Genomic DNA, 25,557 nt, shown 5'->3' with positions numbered 1-25,557 from the left:
AAAACCTTTTACAGAATCAGTACTTTGCACGTTAGATGCCTGTAAGTATGGTCTATATTCTTTATTCCTACATGTGTAGAGGCAAGAGATGACATCATTCTTCATAACTACACCCAGTTAGGATGGGCAGACTGTAGTCACCACAGGGAAAATGACTGATGAATTCTACAAAGATAGAATTTTCCAATCCATACCAGGTCCTTTAAGTGGAAATTGTAGAATGAACTTCAAGAACTGACTGATACAAGGGAACAGAGATGCATGGGACACACCTGGAGATGGAAGCGTCACCCCCCTCCTCCCCACTTTATGAAAATTGGCTTATGAATATGCTCAAAGATGCTTTATGTAAACCTGGTCATGTAACACATCATTTTTAAAGTTACAATCCGTATGTATCATTCTTTGTATGTAAAATTCGAAATATAGGTGTGAACCTGTTCGTAATTCTAAATGTGCTAATGAGGGCTTTTAGTGATACTTTAGGAACTTAATGGCTCAATACTTAAACTACTGACCGTGAATTATTTTATTTTTCCAGTAAACCCAAACTGTGGTTGGTCCTAGACAAACACATGACCATTTCCCCCTCACACCTCCCCCTAAAAAAGAGGAAGAAAGCCTAAGAGAGAGATGAGAACATACATGGCATACTGGTGCCATACTAGGGAACTGGTCAAACACTAGAGTATGGTTTCTGTACATTGTTTCTCCTGGTCTTCTACCTTACCTGCTGCACAGTCACTTACTTCCTGAAATCAGTGAAATACTAGAACATATCTGATAGATTCAGAAGCACAGAAGGCATGTTTTGTTGTGGTGTGCCTACCTGCAGAAGAACTCTGGCAGTTAATATTGTTTCAAAAGGTGAAGGGCAAAAAGAAGCAAATCAGCCATATGACTAAGAAAAAACTAAAACACCTTAAATAAAAAACAGAAAATGGCTTTTAACAAAAGCTTAAATGAGAAGTAGAACAAAAATAGGATTTTTAAACCCAGACATCTTGTCTTCTCTCTCTCTGTAATGCGCTTCTCATTTCCAAAGCAAAAGTATGTTAACACCACATGGGAAATTTTATTGTTCTATTGAGGCAAAAGGGGAATATAAGCATGTGGATATGCATAAAATAGCGGTGTAGAGTAATTTTGCCACTGATGTCATACAGGAAGTAAACCACTGTGACGTCAGCGGGTTTCTTAGCCCATACGGGTGATACTAAACTTCACTATGGGCTGAATCACAATCTAGTTCAAACTGGTGTGTGAATATGTCCTTCACTTAAGATAGTTGTATGAGTCAATGAAAAAGCCACACCGACTAATATATTCTGTCTGTGAAACTAGAACCATTTGGTGGTGGGGTGGGGGATTCCCACTTGATACTGCAACCAGTCCGTGTAACTGAACACACAGAAGCTGAGATGGGACAAGAACAGAGCAAGAGATAGAAGCAAAAAAACCAGAAAGCTAAGAAGTAGCCTGAGAGCACAGTGTGAGTCTCAGAAAGAGCTTTGGATCTATTACATAAAGAGATCTGGAGCTATAAGCTTTAAAAAAAATATCCCTCCTTTTGTTCTTAGGTCCTCCTGAGTTTGGAGAAGCCGGACATCGTACATTCCCTGTAAATGAACAAGACTACATCAAAGAGAATACCAGACTCCACCATTTTCTAACTCTAACTGGAACATCCTCTTCGACCCAAAATTTGGCTGGAGCCTTAACCCATCAAAACTGCCCTGATGGCTGAGACCAATCAATGTATTTGGCTAGATGTATCTTACTCCAAAGTTTGCCTGTGCAGTGAATGAAAACAAAACATGTACTTCACATACCATATACACTTTATTTTTTTTGAGGAGAGGTGAGGAAAGAGGAAAGTGGTGGCAACAAACTAATTCTTCAGTAAGATTATATGGATTTTTAATATTAGTTTCAAAAATTTACCATTTAGATTTATACAATTCATGTATCTGGAGTAACCATAATAAACATAATATTTAAATGTTTCAGTTTATGGTTAAACATTTGCCAAATTCGTAATTAAACCATGTTATCATGGCACACCTGGCAAGTGTTAACAACACTCTAATCTAACTCAGTGGTTCTTAACCTGCATTGCAGCCTGCACCCCTTTGGTTCTCAAAAAATGTCCTTGCGCCCCTTATCAAAAATCAAATATGTTCTCACATCCCTTATCAAAAATAGAGATGGGGGGGCCTATACACTTTTAAATGCATATTTATATGTAAAATGTATACTGTTAATACATAGATACGATGAAACAAAGTATTTGTACTTTCGTACCTGTGCTTAATTTGTGTCTTCTATGATTTACCTTCTAAAAAAGTCTGGCTTATCTTGGACCCCCAGAAAGGGCATCACGCACCCCCAGGGGGTTCATGCACCCTAGGCTAAGAACCACTGCTCTAACTTGTAAAGATTCCCTTTTGTGCTGAAAGAGAAGAAAACAGTCTCTCTCTGACTCTATACCAAGCAATTTTTCTTAAATTCAATGACCAACATTCAGTTGTACTCTTCTTTTACTTTCTACATAGATAAGTGGTTGCAGGATTTTAGGCATTATCTGTTGAAGACTACAATATCACTTTGGATTTCTAAAATGACAAAGGTTTTTCATGAGTTACCTGTGATTTCATCTCATAAAGTGTAGCATCTTCTGGAGTTAACTGAAGTGCTTCATCCCATTTGTGAACAGCTTCCCAGTACCTGTAGTTGTTAAAATAATATTATGTTCTCACTATGTTTACAAATGGTTTAGACTGGCTATTTCAATTGACATCATTCTCACTGGACCATCTCACAAACATTAATGAGTTTATTCTCAAAACACCCCACAACAGAGGGAAATATTACTTTAATTGTATGGATGGAAGAACTGAAACATCAAGAGATAAGTGTTTAGGACTGACCATTAAAGCTAGATTTTTAAAAGTGCTCTAAATCTGACAGCTTCCACATATGGCCAGAGTTTAAAAACAACTTGGCAGTCAACGGGCTGAGGTCATTTTGAAAAAATTGCTACTGAGTTTGATGCCTAAAAAATAAGCTCTCCTGAAAATCTGAACTTGATTGAGAGTGCCAAGCATTTCTGAATACCTCAGTGAGTTGCCACAGGTCCCACAGTAAGCCCCTGGCAGAGCTGAGAACTGGAACCAGATCTCCTGATTCTCAGTCCAATTCCTTAATTTCAAAACCATCCTTCTCTGCTTCTTGATTTGGGATTAAATGCAGGTTGAACCTCTCTAGTCCAGCACCCTCAGGACCTGACGTGTTCCATGTGAGAGAATTTGCCCAACCCCAGGAATCAATATCATCTAGCACTTTACCAACACTTCCACTGTTTACTGGGCTATCAGAAGACATTTGGGGTAAATTAGAGCTAAATAACAGCACAGAACCCTGAGAGACAGGACTGGTAGATGTAAACAAAACTTTATGGGATCATGGGAAACTTGGCCACACCTATAATAAATGCTCATCCAGCTATCTAATATCATGCCAGATTACAGATGCTGCCAGATATGAGAGTGCTAGATGAGAGGGGCTTAACCTGTAGTAGCAATCTTATTTTAATCACAATTAGACAAAAAATGCAATCTGCAGCTGACAACTCAACATGTATTTTCTTTTCAAATTCTTTCCAGTCTATGAATCCTACTGAAATTTGGCCTACCCATTTTATTCTTCTATTGCAACTAAAGAGAACTCAGCATATAATCACTATATTGCATTTAATCAGAATCTCATTTTTAAAAGATTATATTAAAATTAAATCAAAATATCCTCCTTTAATTTCAAATATAATAGACTATTCTGTGTGAACTGGAGCATTGACTTAAAATTCAGAGATTCAGTCACCAGCATGACTGGGAAAGTATTTTACTACTAGGTTAGACTGTACTCTAATAGGGAACAGAGAAAGAAGCGGACTAAAAATAAAAAAGGTTAAGGCTTTATCCCTATTAGACAAAGGATATACTTGATATATTTAAATAGTCTCAGAAGGGTAGCTGTGTTAGCCTGTAGCTTCACAAAAAACAACAAAAAAACAAACAAAAAACCCCCCAAAAAGTAGTCCTGTAGCACCTTAAACACAAAACATTTTATATATTTGGTAGTGACCTATCATGGATCTTATCATCTTATCCACAAAAGCCACATCCCATCATCTTATCCACAAAAGCCCATTATCTAATAAATAAAATTGTTAGTCTTTAAGGTGCTACGAGACTGCTTGGTTTTTATTTTTCACACACACACACACTCTCTCTCTCTCTCTCTATTTTAAACTGGTTTAAATTTGTTTTCCGAGAGGTTTCCACTAGAATTTCTATTAATTTCATTACACCAGTACAATTTTTTTAATTTAGAAAATGCCTAAGATAAATTCTAAGAATGCTGATTAGTGCTGTTAGATGGGCTCCACATATTCTTTGATCCCATGGACACAAAAATCCACCCCTTCTTTCAAAATTGTGCTTCCGAAACTAAGTTTTCACCTTAAATAATAATCTTATTGATTGTGCTTGTGACTTGTAAAAATGAGCCCCTTGTGTAAACTTAGCTATTCATAGCTATGTGAGTGTTGAATGCAAAAAAACATACCACGTAGCCAACATAAGTTTTGCAAGCAAAGTCTCTGGTGTAGGTGTAACTAAGACGACAAAAAGGTGTTTCTGTTGACAGAGCTAATGTTCTTTGGAGATGTGATGTAGCTATGCGAGCAGAACTCCATGGGGATAAATTGGAGGATTGGGCCAAAAGAAATCTGATGCAGTTCAACAAGGAGAAGTGTAGAGTCCTGGACGGAAGAATCCCAAGCATTGTTACAGGCTGGGGACCAACTGGCTAAGCAGCAGTACAGTGGAAAGGGACCTAGGGTTAGGATGGATGAAAGGCTGGATATGAGTTAACAGTGTGCCCTTGTAGCCAAGAAGGCTAACGACATACCAGGGTGCATTAGGAGGAGGGTTTTGAGCAGATCTAAAAGTGGTTGATCTCCTCTATTCCGCACTGGTGAGGCCACATCTGGAATACTGTGTCCAGTTTTGAACCCACCCGGTATAAAAAGGATGTGGATTTGCTGGAGCAGGTTCAGCGGAGGACAACAAAAATTATTAAGTGGCTGGAGCACAAGACCTATAAGGACAGGCTGACGGATTTGGGCTTGTTTAGTTTACAGAAGAGAAGACTTAGGGGTGATTTAATAGCAGCCTGCAACTTCCTGAAGGGGAGCTGTAAAGAGGAGGGTGAGAAACTGTTCTCACTGGTGTCAGACAGCAGAACAAGGAGTAATGGTCTGAAGTTGAAGAGGGAGAGGTTGGGTATTAGGAAAAACTACTTCAACAGGAGGGTGGTAAAGCATTGGAATGCATTGCCTAGAGAGGTGGAGGATTCTCCATCCTTCGAGGTTTTTAAGTTCCGGTTTGACAAGGTCCTTTCTGGGATGACTTAGTAGGGGTTGATCCTGCTTGAAGCAGGGGGCCGGACTAGATGATCTCCTGAGGTCCCTTCCAGCCATATGATTCTATGATTTGCAGGAATATGATGGCACTAGGAGCTCTGCAAGCACATTTCTACTGGCCAAGTCTCTGTAATGTAGACAAAACCTTAAGGTACTGGTGGTATAAGATCTGCCACCAGAATGGCTTTTTATTCTGGTATGAACTATGCCTACAACTAGGAATGTTTGCCAATGCAACAATACAGGCAACTCCTCCATATCTCCTTCTAGTGCAGACAAGGCCTACTGTCGTTCATTTGGTGTAACTGGGGGCAGAAACTGAACAAAAATAAGAGTGTCAACACAAAAAGCACCAATTTAGCTATACTGGTTTCTAAAACCATTTAGATAAATTGGTGTAATTTTCTCATGGACACAAGTACTAAAAGTTTCTCATGCTGTTTGCCTACCAATTAGTAAATGGAGGAGGAATATGCTACAACCCCTTTTCACACTCTCCCATTATTCTCTTTGCTCAATGAATTCTCTCTTTCATACAAAAGACAGAAAGAACATGTAGTGATTCTCAATTCATTCATGTTTATAAGATGAACCCAAGATCCAAAAGCATGCAAAGTCAGCAGTGTGTACTTAACATGCAATAACAGAGAAAGGACTAGTACCAACTGATTCATTCATGTTCTGATCCACTGCCCACTGAAGTTAATGGGAGTCTTTCCATTGACTTCAATGAGTTTTGATCAGGCCTACAATGTGTAACCTTTATCAGAATGTATCTGCTGTATTTATTTTAAACACACAACCAAATTAGACATGTATATATGCATAGTGCAGCCTATGATTCTCATCGATTAGTGTTAAAAATATAATATTTTACACCAATAAACTATTGTCGCAAGTTAAATGCAGTTTTCACATGAACATGAAGTGATGAAATCATAATTTTCCATAGTAACAGAGAGGAAGCCGTGCTAGTCTATACACTAGCAAAACAAAAAGCAGTCAAGTAGCACTTTAAAGACTAGCAAAATAGTTTATTAGGTGAGCTTTCGTGGGACAGACCCACTTCTTCAGACCATTTTGCTAGTCTTTAAAGTGCTACTTGACTGCTTTTTGTTTTGATAATTTTTCCAATGTGTTTAAAGGCACTCCTCATCAACAAGTGTTTTCTGTCTGATAAGTTTTAGCTTTTAGCACTGCTGCTTAGGTGCTAGAGCTATTAAAATTAGTGACAAGATAGATATACACTGCAAATTTTTATGTAATACGCCACTCCACACTGGACAGGGAAAGACGGAAGGAAATAGTGAGAGAGGCATCAGACACCAAAGGTGGGGCTGAACCCATGGTTCTTCATGATGATGATGATGTATAAAACCTGAAAAAGTTTACACATATACACATACATACCCACACTTTTCATACTCAAAACAGATTTCAAGTGTTTCTCTCTCTCTTTTAAAAGAAGAAAAAAAAAAAAAAAGTTCACTCTCTGGCAAGGACCAAGTCTGCAGAGGTCCAGCCCAACAGGTGAAGATTTAAGAATGTTATGAGTGACTGAAAACAAGTTATAATGGAAACTCCTTCAGCAATCTTAAACTATAACTGTCGCTAGTTCTTCAGCTATAATTACACTTTAAGAAAAGCTTACAGATAAAAATGGCTGACAACTATGTTTAAAATTCAGGTTAAACATAAGCCAAAGAAACATTTCAATGTGTTTTTGTATTCTCTCACAGTTAAAAACCAGCTTAGTCTTTATGACCACAGTTCATTCTTAATGTACGAGTATCCCCAATTCAGAAACCATTACAACTGACACCAATCTCATCAGAGATTAAGGAGGAATGTCTTTTAGACTGTAAAGACTCTGGCTGCATCTACACGAGCAAGTTCTTTCAAAAAAGCTGGGCCTTTTTCGAAAGAACCTGCAGAGCATCTACATGCAAAATGCACTCTTTAGATCTGAAATTGGAAGAATGTGGCAATTTTTCTGGAGGCCCGTTTCTTCTCCCAGATGAGGAAGAGCGCCTTTTTCCAAAAGATTCTTTCAGAAAAAAACATGTGTAAATGCCCCATGGGCCTTTTTTGTAAAAAAGTAAGCCTCGCGGTGCCAGATTTTATGATCCCTGGCCTGTTCTTTTGAAAGAGCGGGGGCCATGAGGCCGCTCTCTATCGAAAGAGTGATCAACTGAGACACCAAAGAGGAAAAACCACTGTGGGAGAGAAGCACTCCAAAGCTACCTGTGACTGTAGGGAAAGCAGAAAAGGGCTGAGACACATTTATGGGTGGGTTCAGTACCAACTGCAGAAAAATTACTATGGGTTCAGCATCCCTAGTCCAGCACCGCTGGGACTTGAGCCATCTCTCAAAAGAGGGAGTTTGCCAAACCAGGGAAGGTCAGGCCACTCTGGGCCACTTCACTCCAGCTAGTGGGAGTCCTTGCCCCCATGCACCCTAGGCCAGGAGCAGCTCTGTGCCCCCAGCCTTTGGGGCTCCCTGTCCCAAGGTCAGCTGCTCTCCCCTGGTCACTGGGAATACACGCCGAGGGCTGGCAGTGGCTCTGCTCCCAGCAAGCAGGGCTGCCTGACACTAGACCAGCTGAGCGGCCAGCCACTAGCAACCTCTGTGGCTGGCTACAGCTCTCTGGTCCAGCAATGTCCATAGTCCTGCCAGATGATGGGTGTCACTGGACCAGAGAGCTTCAACCTGTAGTCCTTCCAGCCCCACCACTGACTGTCATTCCACATGTAAAAATAAGACATTTCCAGTGTAATTCATCTGAACCTCTCTCATAACATCAAATCTACCACTAAAATTGTAAATATGTCCATTAGTAAAAAGTGTTTTACAAATATGCGGAAAACACATACACATTTTAATTCTAAAAAACTATGCCATTGCTACACCAAAAACAAAAATAAGGAGTTATCCTCAAAGTTAAAGCATGCTGTTTGCTGTAATTAATAGGTGGCATACAGAGCAAAGTCTCCCTTTAATAGAGTTTTAACTGTAATCAAAAGAGTCCTTGGCTCATTCTTTAAAAAGTAAAAGTCTGAAGTACACTAAATGTCAGACATGCTACTGAAAAATTTGTGTGGAGCTATCAGATACAGATGCAAAAGCTGATATTACAGTACACGTTTTATGAAAGCCATAAATTCTGTTTGTAACAAAAATTAAGCTAACTCAGGAACAGTTACCAAACTATGCAATAAACCACCCTCTTCCATTGTGTCTATAACAGTCAGAATCTCCTAGTCTTTTTCTTTTGCATCTAATCAGTATAAAACTAATAAAAGTTATCAATAAAAAATGAATTTTTAACAGTAGAGGTACATATTGAGCATAATCAGATCCTAAATATTATAGCAGCTTTAGGTTTAATTAACTAGCCTGGATTCTTGACTAGCTGTAGGTTAATGACGCACTCAGCTTTCTCTGAGAATTTTCAGATACTCATCTGCATACACAGCTTTGATCTTGCTTTTCGTATGCAACCTAGGGAGCATTAGAAGATCCTCTCACTGAGGGAAACCTAAGCTGTGCATGAGGGTGATGATAGAGAAGTGAGAGCTCAGTGCACGAGCGTAGGAACTGGAGCTTTATTCTGAAAAACCACAGGAAGTTAATCAGAGCAGAGTCCCTTTCACCTACTCTTCTAATCCAGTGCACCAGGAAACCTCCCACACACACATGCCAAAACACATTTATTTTGTTTTTTCATTTTGTTCCCTGAAGAGGAGAGGCAGAGCGAAGAAACAATATAAGACAAGCAAAAGAAATTTATATGAACATTAATTAACATTAACACCATATGATTGGTATTGGTCATACTGATGAGTGTTCATGCTTCACTGGGGAGAAAAGTGTGATGCTCAAGAATAGCTCAAGCTGCAGAAGGAGAAGTGGGGGTGAGGCTGAACATTAGTATTTCACAACCTTCTCCATCTAATAAGCCTCAGTGAGCTCATCACAAGGCGTGTTCCGCCGCTAGCCAAAAGGAGGTTCATCAGATGAAGAAATGGGAAGAAGAGCTAGTGTTCCTCACCACACACACTATTGGACTGTTCTTCTGTACATGCAAAGTCAGAGTAACCTCTGCCTGGAACCCAGTTTCATGGCTTCCCAACCAATCACTGAGTCATTGGTGGGACAGCATGAGGACATGCTAAATCAACCACCAATGGACAGCGCTGCAGTATAGATGTTGCCTCAGGGGGAAACAGTTGTTGCATATTCCTCTTTACACTGGGGGAGGGGGTGAATTTTATGAACTTATGCCGTGAAGTTTCTTGCGTAGTGCAAGATAGTATAATTTTCAGTTTATACTCCAGAGGGGGGATGTGCTATAGGAACTGGGGAGGAGTGGGAAGGAGAGAATGTACCAGCTGAAGACTTCCCCCGCAGAGCCTGGGTAAAGTGACTGCCTGTATGTACTAGTGCAAGGTATTTCCCTTCCTGTAGGTATGATGGTGACAGTGAAGTCTGAAGAAGGTTTGGCAGTTTGTCATAACAGTACAGTATGGAAGGGAGCCCAGGCTAGCAAACTGCGGGGCAGGGTGGAGGGAGCTCAATGTTACCCCCATTTCAGGTGGCATCACAAGGAGAACCAATCAGGAGACAATTTTGAAAAGAAAGAGATTTTGTTAACCCTCTTACACAACACAGAAGCATAGCCCTATTTTTGTATTTTCTACAGTTTATAACTACAATAACTAAACATGCACATCTTTGGTAGTCCATTCACGAGTGTCTCCTGCATTTATTTTCATGCACACTTCTCGAGCCATGCATTGGCTTCATAATTTAAACTGGTCATGTATTGAGACCTGGGCATCATTACAGGCAGCTCAACATGCAGATGAGTCAAGAAAACTAAAAAGATGTTAGTATGCACAAGGAATAGGTTTGTAACTGATATAAAGCATATTACAATGCCTTTATATAAATCAATGGTACAACCTCTTTTGGAATTCAGTCTGCATTATTGCTCATCTCATTTCAAAAAGACACTGCAGAATTAGAAGAGGGTTTAGAAGAAGAGTGATGAGAATAATCAAAGACCTGGAAAAACTCTCATAGGAAGACAGACTGAAAAGACTGGCGTTATTTAACTCAAAAAGGAAACAAATAAATGGGAACATGATAAAAGTTTGTAAAATAATGGTCTAGAGAAGGTAGTGTAGGAAATTTTGTTCTCTGTCTCATTACACAAAAATAAAGGGACAAACAACAAAATTAAAAGGTGAGAAATTTAAAACTGGTGAAACACTTTTTGCACACAATTTGTGATTGAACTGCGAACTGATTGCCACAGGAAGTAATTGAGGACAATAATATAACAAGATTTTAAAAGTTGGGGTATTTATATGGATGTCAAGCATACACAGAGTTACCATAATTAATTGGGGAGGTGATAGCTCAGTGGTTTAAGCATTGGCCTTATAAACCCAGCATTGTGAGTTTAACATTCAGGAGGCCAGCTAGGTTCTGGGGTAAATACAATTAAAAAAAAAAGTCTGTCAGGGAGGGTGATCGGTCGTGCTGTGAGTGAAGGGGACCGGACTCAATGACCTCTCAAGGTCCCCTCCAGCTCTATGAGACAGGTATATCTCTATATATTAATCACATATTTTAGCAGGGACATTAAACTTTGTATTTCAGGATTTAAGACAACCACTATCAGATCCAAGGTTGAGACATATGTAGTGAGTAGATTATCATACAGCTTATTACATCTTGCTCTGTAGCATCAATTGTTGGCTGCTAACAAGATACTAGGCTAGATGGATCTTTGGACCTATGTTGTTATGCATATTAGGCAAGTAGAGACCCTACAGTCTTTGATAGGCTGTAATTAATCAAATCTAGCACCTATGTCCATATATCAGGCTGGAAAGAAAACTAACAGTAACATTAATATTTGTATTTATTGCTAAAAAACTACCTTTTCCTGTTCAATACCAGAACAAAATGCTGACTCGACTACTGTCATCAGAATTAACATTGGCCTTGATGGTCACATCCTGATCTCAAAAACATGAGTACATTGTTGTGTATTTAAAAAAGAGAAATAAACTAGTAACTAAATCTGTTTACGCAACAGGAAAGTTGTCCATCTTGTTGTCTATTCTGCTTCAGGCATTATCAGAACTCAATGCCTCAAGGGATCTCTCCTACGCGCCACTTCTTGATATGTATAGAACAAATTGTGCAACGTAGAACACAAGGTAAGGAAAGTACAGAATTTTCTGATGCCTTGGCATGTGTTCGCTTTCAGCTTGGATGATCAGAAAAAATATGAGGATGACTTATAATTAAAAAATATATATTTTTGACAATAAAATGAACCTGCATTTGCCTTCATAACTTTCTGCAAATATACTACTTTAGAAATATTCCCCTTTTTTCACTGTTTCTTAAACGACTGCCCAAATTTCACTGGGCACCTCCCTGCTCTCATATTATTTAACAAAATAAAAGGCAAGAATTGATCAGTTTTCATTATGTTCTTTATAATTTGAAAATGTCACTTAATGTGCTTAACGCTTTTTCTGTTCCAGAATAAATAATCCTCGCTTTTGAAGTGTCTTGTCAAATGTAAGCCCTCAGATGCCACTCAATTTTTGCTACCCTCAGGTTAATCTCAAAATTTGCTGCAGTATAACTAATGGTATATTTTAGTCATGTGTGTTTAGATAAAATCATGGACAAGTCAAAGGCAGTGAGCAAACTTTTATGGTGTTCAGGAGTGAGGAGCAATCTAGAAACTGCCATGGATCCCAGAGTGGGAACTGGGAATGTCATGGGTACATGAAAGGGCTACAGATGCTCAGGGGGCCATGGGGGCTCCACAGATACTAGAGAGGTAGTTGCCTGGAGGTGCTATGAATGCTTGAGGGCATTTGGAGAACTGGTTTGGGAGCACTGGGAGTGCTGGGTGGTGCACAGAGGGGGAGCTTAGATGCTGGGAGGCATTCCGGAAGTGCCTTGAATGCTGAAAGATGGTGTGGGGGGGAAGGGCAAGCCAGGACCACTATTGGCGCTGGAGAAAGGGGGTTGACAGAGCTGGTAGGCTCCCTACCTGGCTACTCAGAAGTGGCAACATGTCCCTCTCTAATCTCTCCTAGAGTGCCACATGCTACCGGCTGTGCAGTTACTACTGTCTGAGAACCACGGACAATGGGAGATGTGGGGGCAGTGCCTGTAAACGGGGGCAGTGCACAGAGCTAGCAGCTGAAGGAGGGAATGACATGTTGCTGCTTCTGTGGAGCCCAGCCAAACTAAAAGTCCCCCGCAGCGCTCAGCCCCCTCTTGTGATCTGATCCCCACACCTGAGTCCTTCATGTGTCTCCTCCTGGTGTTGTGGGGGGTGGCCAGAGACTGCCCCTTCAGAAGCCACAGAATGCGTGATTTCTGTGAGCTCTGGGGCAAACTCACAGCCTTAAGTATAACTGCCTTGAGATGATGCAACCAAACTAGATAGTACTCAGAAATCATAATTACTTCACTGACATTCTGTTTTGGTATCTTTCTGGGGGCTCATTCCCAGATATTACTTCTTTAGCAAAAGATTAACAGAACTCCCCCAACTTCTCAAGGGTTTTTTAATCCTAGTAGGCATATCAAACTACTGAGGGCTGTACAAATGAAAACTAATAGCTTTCACGACCACCAACAAAAATGTACTTCTATCAGAAAGTTGTAATTATTTATTATTACAGATTATGTCTTAGGTATATTTTATCATATTTTTTCAGGTCTTGTTCGAATATACAGTAAGCCCTCGTTTTACGTGGCTTCATGTTGCAACAAAGCTTGCATTAACGTGAGTTTCACACAATGTGAAGCTGCTGAGCTACCACCTTGCCTAGCTTCCCGCAGCTGTGGGCAGTCAGGCAGGCTAAGAGCCCCTTCCCCCTGCCTTCCCAGAGTGGCACAAGGCACTGCTCTGGGAAGGTAGGGGGAAGGCTTTAGCTTGCCTAGTTGCCTGCCCGTGTGAGCAGCGAGGTGGGCTAAAACCCCTTTCCCTTTGCCCGGAACCCCACAGAAGTGGCTGCCACAGGCACTCCTGGTCCCGGAGCCCTGGTGAAGCAGCGGCCGCAGGTGCTCCCAGCCCTGGAGAAGCAGCGGCTGTGGGTGCCCCCTACCCCCGTCCCAGGGCCTCAACCCATCCCCCAAGCCCTCCCTGACTTACGTAAAATTCAAAGTACGCAAGGATTGTGCAAGGTACGCAAGATTAGGTCTGAGAAAAACTGATCACCACCAGCTTGCTGGTGGCGCTCTCCTGATGTTATGTCGCTAAGGGTGTATTTAACATTCCCGTTGTACAGGGTTTGCTTTGTCAATCATGACCAGGTTTGAATGATATTTTGGCTGATTTTATGTATTTTCCTCGCACCTTTGTACAAGTGTGTACAACAAAGTGAAACCCCTCCCCTGCCCCAAGAGCAGCCTCTCCCCCCATATGGAGGTTACAGATTCCCCTTTCAGTGGGCCACAGAAGACATCACAATCCAACATTTTCTTCCCTGCACAGAGGAGGCAGAGAAGAGAAAAGGGGCACTGGGTGGTGACCAGTAGGGGAAGGGGTGATGGGGAGAGAGACCAGGTCAGGATCTCACCGCTTCTGCGGCTATTTCCACATTCTGAAAGAAGATTTCCTTTCAGTTCTACTGAAGGAGAAACACTGCACTCCCCTTCCTGGCTGAGACCCCCTGCCCTTCAGTTGACACTACATTCCCTCCCCACCCCCAATTTCTCTGCACTTCCTTCTCAGATATTCTGAGGTTTACAGTGTTCTCCCCTATTGCACTGTGCTCTCCCCACTTTCAGACTCTTTGGGGCTTGAACCCCAGCCCACTACAGTGCAGCCTTCTGGCACCTTGATGCCTGCACTGCCACCCATTGCAGTCCAGCCTTCAGTGCACCGACCCTGGCCCTTCGAGGCTTGCATTGCCCCCCCTCCATGTACTACCCCCCAGGCCCATTGTGGCTTGCATGGCCCCACCCAATGCATCGACCCCAGGTCCCTTGAGGCTTGCACTGCCCCCCTACCCCGCAATGCACTACCATGGCTCTCCGGGGTTTTAATATGCATGCGCCAGACATGGACAGCCCAAAAAGATGGGATTGGCGTTTGTCCCATCCCCTGCCACTCATGCACAGCAAAGAAGGGTGTGTGACTGGGCAGGTTGCTTGACACAGCTGTCCCACAGCATACACGTACACAGGTTCCTTCCACTGGTTTTGCATCACTCAATGCCTAGCACAAATTTACCTCCCCAAACATTTCAGTCAGTTTATTTGATTCTATAGAATGTGACGCTCCCAGGAAAAAAGACACTTAAAATGACCAAAAGTGGGAGGGGGGGCCCTCGGAAGGTGAAGGTGGTGAAATATTAGGTGCAAGAACTTGAAAAACACAACTCAAGAAAGTAGTCTGTGGATTGCAATGGGTGTTGGGAAAACAAATCTCCTACATATCTTCAGATACACTGAACTACAGGTAAGTAACTTTCCTTTGTCAAGCAAATATTTCTCACTCCAGTTTTATTAGAGTACTTTTAAATATGCGAACACCTGATTCCTCGCTATGCTGCATAATGTAAAGTCACTGATAGCAAATTAGAAGAGCAACCCTTCACATACATTAAAAAAGTGTCAGTAACAATACAAAGTGCAAGACTGAAGAACCAAGCCCAGAGTCTTTTCTAAAAAGAGACTTCAGGTACAGTAATCCCTCGAAATGCGTGGTTTCAAGTTGTGCTTAACTCATATTAACACAAATTAAGCGCAACTCAAAATCCCACTCCCCTCCACCCTGGCTCAATGGCCCTGCCCCGCATGGCCCCGGCTCAACCGCCCTGCCCCACATGCAGCCCCAGCTAACCTCTGCCCCACGCAGTCCCAGTTCATCCCCACCCCATCTAGCCCCAGTTCACACCCCCCGGCGTGCACCTCCACTCTGGCTCAACACCCGCCCCCACGTGCACACCTATGCCACCTACTCAATTCCCTGCACGAGCGCATGGCCCCGGCTCAATTCCACCTCGTCCCCACTCCTCCTGTAGCCCTAGCCCACCCGAGGCTTAACTCCCCTGCCCCTTCCATGTCACATAATCATAGAATATTGGGACTGGAAGAGACCTCGAGAGGTCATCGAGTTCAGCACTCGGCCCTCACGGCAGGACCATTCCTGATAGACATTTATCTAACCTGTTCTTAAATATCTCGAGAGATGGAGATTCCACAACCTCCCTTGGCAATTTATTCCAGTGTTTGACCACCCTGACAGTTCAGAACTTTTTCCTAATGTCCAGCCTAAACCTCCCTTGTTGCAGTTTAAGCCCATTGCTTCTTGTTCTATCCTCAGAGGCCAAGAACAAGTTTTCTCCCTCCTCCTCATGAGACCCTTTTAGACATCAGAAAACCACTATCACGTCCTCCCTCAATCTTCTTTTTTCCAAACTAAACAAGCCCAATTCTTTCAGCCTTTCTTCAAAGGTCATGTTCTCTAGACCTTTGATCATTCTTGTTGCTCTTTTCTGTCCCGAACCCACTGCCAGACTTAACCCTTCTCAACTGTCCCCGCTCCAGGTACTCCTGCTGCTTCCCCAGCTTCAGAATGTACATTCTGCCGAGGAAATAAAGCCGCCCCTCGACTTACACGAAATTCGAGTTTTGCAAGGGTGCGTGCCCTCACATAACTCAAGGGACTACTGTAGATAATAAATACTGATGGTGGATAAACAAAATACTATACCAAAAGGTGAGAAACAGCAAAAACACTTACTTGGTTCAGTATGTATCTGTAAGATTCCCTTACAGCTAGGGACTTATTTCTTTAAAGTTCCATTTAAAATTATAACTCATGCTGGTGTTGTATTTGATACTCGCCACTTATGACAAGTAACTAAACAAAAAAAATAAAACCAAACGCCATAAACATAACATCTTTTTTCGTTTTCATATTTTTAACAAGGTCCCAAGAAAGGAGGACTAGACAACTGTAACCAACAAGTACTGCTCAGAAAAAAATAAACACGTAAATCAACATGCGATCCTCTCTTCCCCAAATGTAAGCTATGCCGTAGGCATATCGAGAATGCCTATTCTTAATTACCCGATATGAGATAATGGCTGTCAACCACTGCAGCATTTTGAAATGTGAGATGAAAATGAACCCTTAGCTTACTTATTTTTGCAACATTGTTATTGTTTTTGAACCAACAGAGAGCAATTTCATCATAGAAAGCAGGAACTCTTTCTTCAGATGTGCATATGGATGTAACAGAAGTAAAATATCTTATGTAATTGAGGACAAATCACATAAGGCCAGTTAACGGGCACACATTCAAATTATATGGGATATACTATTCATGTTTATTTCCTGTAAAAGTAAAACCCAACTCCACATATAATTTAAATCCAAACATCTAATTTTCATCAGAAGAGAATGTTTTTAAACATCTACATAGGTTTTTTGAATATTTCATTTTCACTTGATGGCAGTGGAATAACATGGCACACACTTCATTTCATCCACAAAATGCAAGCTTTCTGATTTCACTAAAAATCGAATTACTCTCTCCAGAATAACAGTTTTCCCTCTTCTTTTTTGAAATGGTAAAACTGAAAGTGACATTCATCTACAATTGTTTCAAAAAGCAAGATTTCAAGAGTTTTTATTTAATACAGGTTGTACCTCCCTGGTCCAGCACCATCAGGACTTGAGCGGTCCTGAACAAGGGAATTTGCCAGAGCAGGGATGGTCAGGCCTCCAGGATCACCAGAGTGGGTGGGGAGTAATCACCCCTCCTTGCCGCCACCAACTTCCTGCAGCCAGGCTGCTTGGGGGGTGGGGGGCTCATCTCCTGGTGGGGATCCCTGCCCCCAGGCTGCCTGGGGGACTCCCCATCCCAAGCCAGCTCCCCATTGATTTGGGGCTGCTAGCAGGCATCCCTGACCTGGCCAGGCTCTTTGCTGTGGGGCTGCTGGCAACGATGCCTCAGCAGGGCTCCCCGTGGGACTCCATACCCCAGCACGGCTCCTCATGACGACAGGGCTGCTGCTAGGAATTCACAGCCCTGGCACAGCTCCTCATGGGGCTGCAGGGCTGCTGCCGGAGATCCTGGCTTGGCTTCTCCCTCCTGCAGGGGATCCCCAGTCCTAGTGCAACTCCCTGAAGGGCCCCAAAGCTGCTGTCAGGGATCCTGGCCACGGCACAGCACCTTGGGGGGCCGCGGGGCTGCTGCTGGGGATCCCCAGCCCCAGCCAGGCTCCCTGCAGTGGGTTTCCCTGATCCTGGATGGGATCTCCCTCCTTCTCATGCCACACAGCCTCATGAGGCTCCTCACAGCAGGGCTGGCATCAGGGCACCACCAGCAGATGCATCCCACCAGCCAGACTGTCTCAGGACAGCTGGAGCTCTCTGATCCAGTCCTTCTCTGGTCCAGCGATATCCGTGGTCATGTCAGAGAAGACTCATGCTGGACAAAAGAGTTTCAACTTATAGAATGTGAAATCCCAAAGCTCCCCTATACTAGCAGAATTATTTTCTTCAGTTATGCTACTAACCATCTGGGAGCAATACAGGCTTGGCAGGATTTCAGGACAGCTAAGAACCACAAACATCTCTTGCTTCCAACTAACTTTTTCAACAATACTTCAGGGAAAACTGAATCCCTCACATTCTTAAACAAGATAATTAAACAAAAGACAGATTTCCATATAAATATGTATTTAAATAAATACTGTGTAAATTATCTGCTTTACCATAGAAAATCTGGTCTTTGATATGCTGCTTGAATCACATGTACTCAGTATCATTATTTTTTTAAGCCTGCTTGCATATATGAAGTCCACATAGGAACTTTAGATGCAACAGATCAGATAAATGATGAACTGATACACAAAATTTTAAATATTCATCACTTCAGTGTTTTATGTGATAATATATTTCCTTTAGTTACTGAATTCTATAAATGAAATCCTATTCCACAATCATTATGCAAACTAAGCTGTGTCTACACTACAAAAATAACTTCAAAGTTGCTTACTTCAAAGAGCAATTTCAAAGTAGAGTATCTACACACACCCTTCTTCGAAGTTGGGCTCCCTCCTTTGAAGTTTACTTTAAAGTAATGGAAAATGCGTTTAGACTCTCTGCTAGCTACTTCAATGTAGTACCTAACTTCAAAATTAGTTCCTAGTGTAGACGCACCCCAAGTCACACATATACACATATATTAATTTCTACAATATGACTTACTGTTTAACTACTATATTACTGTTAACTGTGTGTCACAAAACTAAAGTATACTTTTAAAAATCAGGGCCATAAAGAAAATAGAAATATAGGGCAAACGTCACTCTCCAAAGATATCAAATCCCCAAACTTAATAAATGGTTACCTATGCAGAGAGTAAATCCAGAGGATGCCAGGGTCTGATACTGCAATTCAGCAAAGGACAGACACATAGAAGAACTCATTCATAACAAAACAAAAAACAAAACAGCAGTGATGTAGCACTTTAAAGACTAACAAAACAACTTATTAGGTGATGAGCTTTCATGGGACAGACCCACTTCATCAGATCTAGAGATATCCCAGCAGATACCTCAGATATCCATGTCTGAGGAAGAGGGTCTGTCCCATGAAAGCTCATCACCTAATTAATTATTTTGTTAGTCTTTAAAGTACTACGTACTGCTGGTTTGTTTTACTAGCATACCGACTAACATAGCTATCTCTCTGTTATCATTCAAAACAAGTAAAAGACTTACCCCACTAACTGCAGAGGCATACAATGGGTAGAATACAATTAGGCATGATGTTAAACGCAAAATTATCATTTACAGAAGCCCTGTGATACTTGAACTGATTATCTGACCTAAAAGAGTCACAGATTCAGAAGAACAAATGACAGAGAATTAGTCCGATGACAGCATAAAAGATCCTCCTAAACAGGGCTGCTGAGGGGAGGGAGACACCTGAACTCCTCCCCAGAACCCACTCCGCCTCCTGCACCCCAACCCCCAGCCCACTCCCCAATTCCATCCCAGAGCCTACACTACTTCACACATCAACCCCCTGCCCTAGCCTGGTGAAAGTGAGTGATGGTGGCCGAGGGGAAGTGATGCATGGAAAAGGACAAACTGAGCAATGGGTAGGGCAGAGGCATGGTCTCAAGGAAGGAGCAGGGCAAGGGTTCTGGGCTTGCACTATTAGAGAGTTGGCAACATTGCTGGATGGGCATGTGGAAAGGCTGCCTGTGCCAGAAAAGTGCACCCAGCAGCACATCCGGCAGCTCACTGGATACCAGCCAGTGCAGGCAAAGCACTTCCCCAATGTCAGAAGCACTGTGCCCGCCTGGGTGCCACTTCTGAGAGTGTGGGGCCCATTGACTTTTCTGCCTTGGGCCCAGAATTGCTGTTAGCAGGCCTGATCCTAAGAGCGGGGAAAGGTGAATCACTTTCAGTTGAGGATGACTGCATTTTGTCAATAACAAATAAAAGTACAGTATTACAAACTAGAATTAACTGAGATTAGCAGAAACCTTTACTAGAATACACAGCCACTGATGATGCCTCCACTATGCAGAATTGATAGAAAACATCAAAAATTTGTTAATTTCAGCCACACTACTATTCACTATAAAAGGATTAAACTGTAATTTTATTCTTCAACCTGTATAATATACTCAGCTCATCAGATCAACCCTTTTTTACCTTTAGATACCTCCCTCCCATCACTGAGAGGGCATATATTTCCACTCTCATCATGAACCTCTTTTGTGTGGTCACTTCTCTTTGGCCACAAAAATGAGCAGAATTCACTATCTATGAACTATCCAGACTTCTTTTTTTGTGTGTGTTCAGCTACACGGTGCAGAGACCACAGAGAAGTCTGCACATGCTGCTGCGGAGCCTCAGGAAGAAAGGAAGCAAAGAGTAAAGTGGTAAAGTTCAAAAGGCCAGCTGACAAGCTAGACAAAGACACAGCCAAATTAAAGGCCATCACCCACCAAAATTTACCTTTCTATTTTGTTTTAGTTAAGAGAAGTAGGTCCAAAGAGACTAAAGCTCTGCAGCAGGCAGGGTCAAACCTGCATGTAGCTATGAGGGCTGAACAAATTTAACAGGCTTTTCAGCTGAAAAGTGGTATTTGAAGACCCACTGTAGAATGAGGGGACTTTTCCATGCTAATGAAACATATTTTAAACATTTCTAATTGGGCACAGAGAGGACATCATTGCCCATGTTTCACCTTCTCTCTCTCATATTCTGGGACCAACACAGCTACAACACTGCACAAAGCATTCCCCATGGTTTATTAAGAAAACATCCCCTAACCTGTTTTAGCTGGTGTTTGTTTGTTAGTTCATTCTAAAGGCATACAAGATTTGAGTATATAAACACTATCATAATCAAAGTGTCACTGTTTATACAATATCTACAATTGCTTCTACATTTATAAGTCTCCTAAACCTAGATCGCTTTTTGTTTACAAAACTATAAACAGTTTAAATCGCTTAAAAGGGATGATGATGAAACAAATACAGGAAAAAAGACTGCAGTAGAAGCACAATGGCTTTTCAACTTTAAAGATGTATACAGCTATAATCTGTGAAATTCCAAAGTCTCTAAGAAGTTACTGTTGTTAAAACCACATACCTTTCAATTCTGGCCTCAATGTGAAAGATCAGAAATAATATATGAAAGAAATTATGGTCAAATCTACACTGCCAAAATAAGTATATTTGTGGGATAACTAACTAGCATCACTAGCTCACTGTAAAATTCTAGTTGAGAGGAAGAACAAGCTGCTTTTAGTGCAGTTTAGCTAAATTGGGTCAGGACTATACTCTGCTCATTACTGACCTCATTTAGCCAAACTGTGGCTTAAAGAAAGACCCTGTCTTTTCACCAGTAAGGTTTTGCCACGACAGCTGGTAATGAAGACATGGAATAAGATTAGAAGGTGAATTCACTGAAGAGCAGGAAGCAGAGCCACTGGGATTAACACAAACAGAAAAATCTAGGGTACAGGTGCTCAAAGAACAGGATTATCATACTTCTATATTTCTTCTTACTTGGTAAAGTTTGTTTACTTTTTTTTGTTAAATGTGATGTAGACAAGTACATGTTCTTTTCAGTAGCTCTTGGCAACCTTAAAGATTTTTGTTTGCAATGTGTAAAGGGCCCAATTCCACCACCATCACTCAATGAAAACTCCCATAAATCAATCTTTAACAGGCAGATTTAATGAGCGTTTTCCCTAAGTAAAAATAGCAGGACTTAGTTACGTTCGTAGGGGTGAATTCCTCTATTAAAGACAAATTTTGCTTTGTATTATTCTTGATCTTTTTCTCTAGCAGAATAAGAAGCCCTTGTGGGAGAGAGATGGCATCTAAACACACACAATCTTAGTCTAGGCTAAATTCTGATTTTGGGGTCAAGGAAACCAGACATCACTAAGGGAAAGAAATACAAATGTAGCTTTATCAAACAATACAAGAGTAGAAAATGTGTTATGCACTGTACTGCAACATAATATATTTAGTATATTGACAGTACACTGTCACACTTGTTTAATGCTGTATTAAGATTTGTATCTAACTATTAGTATGAACTTATTTCTTAGTATCTACTAAGCTACTCTACCAATTTTCTTATTGATTTTTTAGATACTGGTGATGGACATGTTGAAAATGGCTCAATTGTTGAAATTACAGTGAAATCATTTTTACACAGCAAATTTCAAATTTATGTAATTTCATAATAGAACAATCAGTTCAAAAATAAATCAGTCCAGTATATTAGAGAGAACAGTGAATGGACAAAGTGAAAATGACTAATTCACTTATTTTTACATAAAGGAACACATGAAAAAATAACATTTCATTGTGCAACAGAAGCAATTACCACCTCTTCCATCTTGCTGTAACAGGTTGTGAAATTTGAGTTATAATTTAAATTTCCATATTTAATTCATACACTCATGCAAATACGGTCCCCTTAGTCATTTCAACTCTTATGCAAATATAAATCCATTATATACCTCATCATAAAAAATCTATAAAAAGAAAATGATCATAGGGCAAAAGAGAGCAGACTGGTGGCTAACAAAGATGGGAGAGCCAAGAGGTTCGGAATCTGTTCCTGCTTCTGCAATGGCTTTCCTATCTGACCTACATAGACTCATACTAGAACTGTAAGGGGGGACCTCAAGAGGTCATCAAGTCCAGTCCCCTGCTCTCACGGCTGGACCAAGCTCATATATAATGGTGACCTTGGGAAAGTGACCTTGAGAAAGGAATTTAATTTATTCCTCATCTCCAATATGGGGATATTATTATTTATGTAAGTCGGGGTGGCCAATCTCTTTTGCATTGGGGGCCACGTGGCAATGTTTTGCATGCTCCAGGGGTGGAACACAAAATGACCCCAAACCTGCCCCCCACATCCCCAGGCTTAATCCCTTTAAGCCTCAAACTGTCCCTCCCATCTCCAGGCTTAACCCCTCTAAGCCCCAACCCCACTCCTCCCATCCACAGGATCAACCCCTCTCAGTCCCAAACCCACTCCACCATCCCCAGTATTAACTTGTCTCAGACAACGAGCTCCATGTGCTGCTGGTGTTCCTTTGCGACTGCCACCTTCCCCCTCCCTTCTCAATGGAGCTGCATAGCTCCAGCAGTGGCAGACTTACCCGACCTTCCCCCCCGCCAGCTCTCCTGCTCACTTCCCCCACCTGTAGCACAGGCAGTTTGGGCAACATGAAGTGCATGGCCCCTGTAGTCAAGCTGCTCTGAGCAATGACCAAGGGTAGGACAGGCAGGGAGCCTGCCCACAGCTGCCTGTTGGGCTACAGTCCAGATCCAATGGCTTGGTGGGCAGGATTCAGCCCACTGATGGGTTGTATTTTATCCACCCTTAACACCTGTATGATTCAGGTTGGGGTGGCCAACATGTGGCCCACAGGCCAGAATCCAGCCCCGCAATGCCTTTATATTTGGTCTGCAAAGCCTTTTCCCACAGCAGTGGTACCATTTTACCCACGCCAGCCAAAGTGAGTGTGGAGTGCAGGGGTAGTCAAGCTGGGGCAGGAGTCTGCAACCTGCAGCTGTAAGGAGCCACTTGTGGCTCCCCACCCTGCCGCAGTAAAATAATGGAACTAAGTTTAATCGGTTTAACAGCGGGATCCCTCCCACTGCCCTGCTGGCTGTTAAACCAATTAAATTTAGTTCCATTATTTCAGCCATAGCAAGGCAGAGCAATTACCTCACCATGCCATAGTTTATAGCCTTCTGCAAAACAGGGCTAAATAAACCCATGACCATACCCATGCAGAAGCGATAGCTGTCTGCTGGTACAGAAACCAGGACCTTCCACACTAAAAACAAAAGCCCCAGTCAAATGACTTGTTACCGTGATGCTTATACTATTTAAGTGCTAACTGAATTATTCATTAGCTCTTGTGCTATGGTGCTGTATTTTGTATGGTGGTGAAGTTCCAGGGCTCCCCAACGATGACTTTAATGTCTGCATACATACCTCCAGAAACGGTTTTGTTATAATGACAGAATTACTTCTGTTAAGGAGGATATCAAGATTTGCTGATTCAAAAATAAATAGTGATTGAGACATAACCATGGTCAATATTTTCCTTAAAAATAAACCGTGATGGCCACTAAAACAAAACAATGCTAAACGCTAACAAAGAGCTATATGTTCTTCCATTGACCTCACAATACCAAATCCTCTACAGAGCTCCAGAAGACGTACTCCACAGTTAAATTCCCAGCTCTGCCACCGAATTGCTGTGAAGCCTTGTGCCAGTCATTTATACTTTATATTTCAGTATCCCTAACTGTATCAAAGTGGTGGGTGAAGGGTGAAGAGACAGTTAACCACATCATAATGTAAAATGGAATAGCCCAGTAGAATTTTGCCTTCTTGCATAAGAATTGTGAAACTATGGTAAAATGTAGGCAAGTCATGCAAATTCCTGACTTTTGCAAGTATGCAACCAAAAGTATGCAAGCAAAATATACCAAAAATTAAATTAACTTGACAAATACAGCTTAATTTTAATTATTTATGACAGTACTTTAGAGTGCACAGGCATCTGTTTTACAATAGCCAAAGTAATAAATTTTAGTACAGGTTGAACTTCTCTTTTCCAGCACACTTGGGACCAGCCTGGTGCCTTGTGAGAGAATTTGCCAGACCACAGGAGGTCAATATTGTGTAGCACATTACCAACATTTCCACTTCCTACTGGGCTCTTAGACATTTGTGGTAAATTACAGCTAAACAACAGCACAGAACACAGAGCCAGGACTCGTGTCTGGAAACAAACTTTATGGGATTGTGAGAAACTTAGCCACACTCATGGTAAGTGGTCATCCAGCTCACTAAAATTATGCCAGACCACAGATGTTAGCGGACGAGTGTGCACTAGTCTAGAGGTTCAACATGTACGATAAATGCACATTCCAGGACTTTACTGTTACATCTACTGAGAAAATAGGAAGGAACAATATTTTATGTGCACTATCATTGTGGATTTGTGTGCTTCAGAAAGTTATGGGAATTAATGTTCATAACTGGTTTATAGTAAGTTTTAATAAATACCTAGAAGTCTCTTCACTAATGCCAAAATGTTTAAAGTTTTTTTAACCTTAACTAATCCTATTCTCACAAGAAGACAAAACTACAGTTTCAAAAAATATACACCTCTTGTAAGGTGATTAATAGTTTTCACATGACAGACATTCAAATAATATTAATTTGCACAGGTAATCTGATTAAAGGTTTAACAACTTGGTATTGTGGAGGTAAACAACAGAAAATTCAGAATCAAAGGCTATGTCTAGGTCACAGCAATTCATTAATACAAGTTTTTGTCGGACGATATCTTCTGACAAAATTTCTGTTGAAAGACAGCAGCCAAATTACCAACCAGATCATAAAAGGATCTATTTTGCCTACAGAGAGCGGCCAGACTTACCAGCCACTATCTCAACAAAACAGCCAACTGGAAGCACAGCAGACAGGG

General features: G+C 41.6%; 1 protein-coding gene across 1 annotated transcript in view; it reads right to left on the bottom strand.

Moving 5' to 3' along the window:
- Window positions 1-25,557, bottom strand: part of TTC33 (tetratricopeptide repeat domain 33) — a 78,157-nt gene that overhangs the window by 29,627 nt on the left and 22,973 nt on the right. Inside the window, exon 3 of the mRNA XM_074995623.1 lies at window positions 2,646-2,727. Coding sequence (XP_074851724.1) covers window positions 2,646-2,727 — 82 coding nt within the window. The remainder of the gene's footprint in view (window positions 1-2,645; window positions 2,728-25,557) is intronic.

Source organism: Carettochelys insculpta, chromosome 5 (assembly GCF_033958435.1).
Source record: "Carettochelys insculpta isolate YL-2023 chromosome 5, ASM3395843v1, whole genome shotgun sequence".
Classification (NCBI taxonomy): Eukaryota; Metazoa; Chordata; order Testudines; family Carettochelyidae; genus Carettochelys; species Carettochelys insculpta.
The sequence above is the reverse complement of the archived record's forward strand: the minus strand, read 5'-3'. Positions and strand labels throughout refer to the sequence as shown.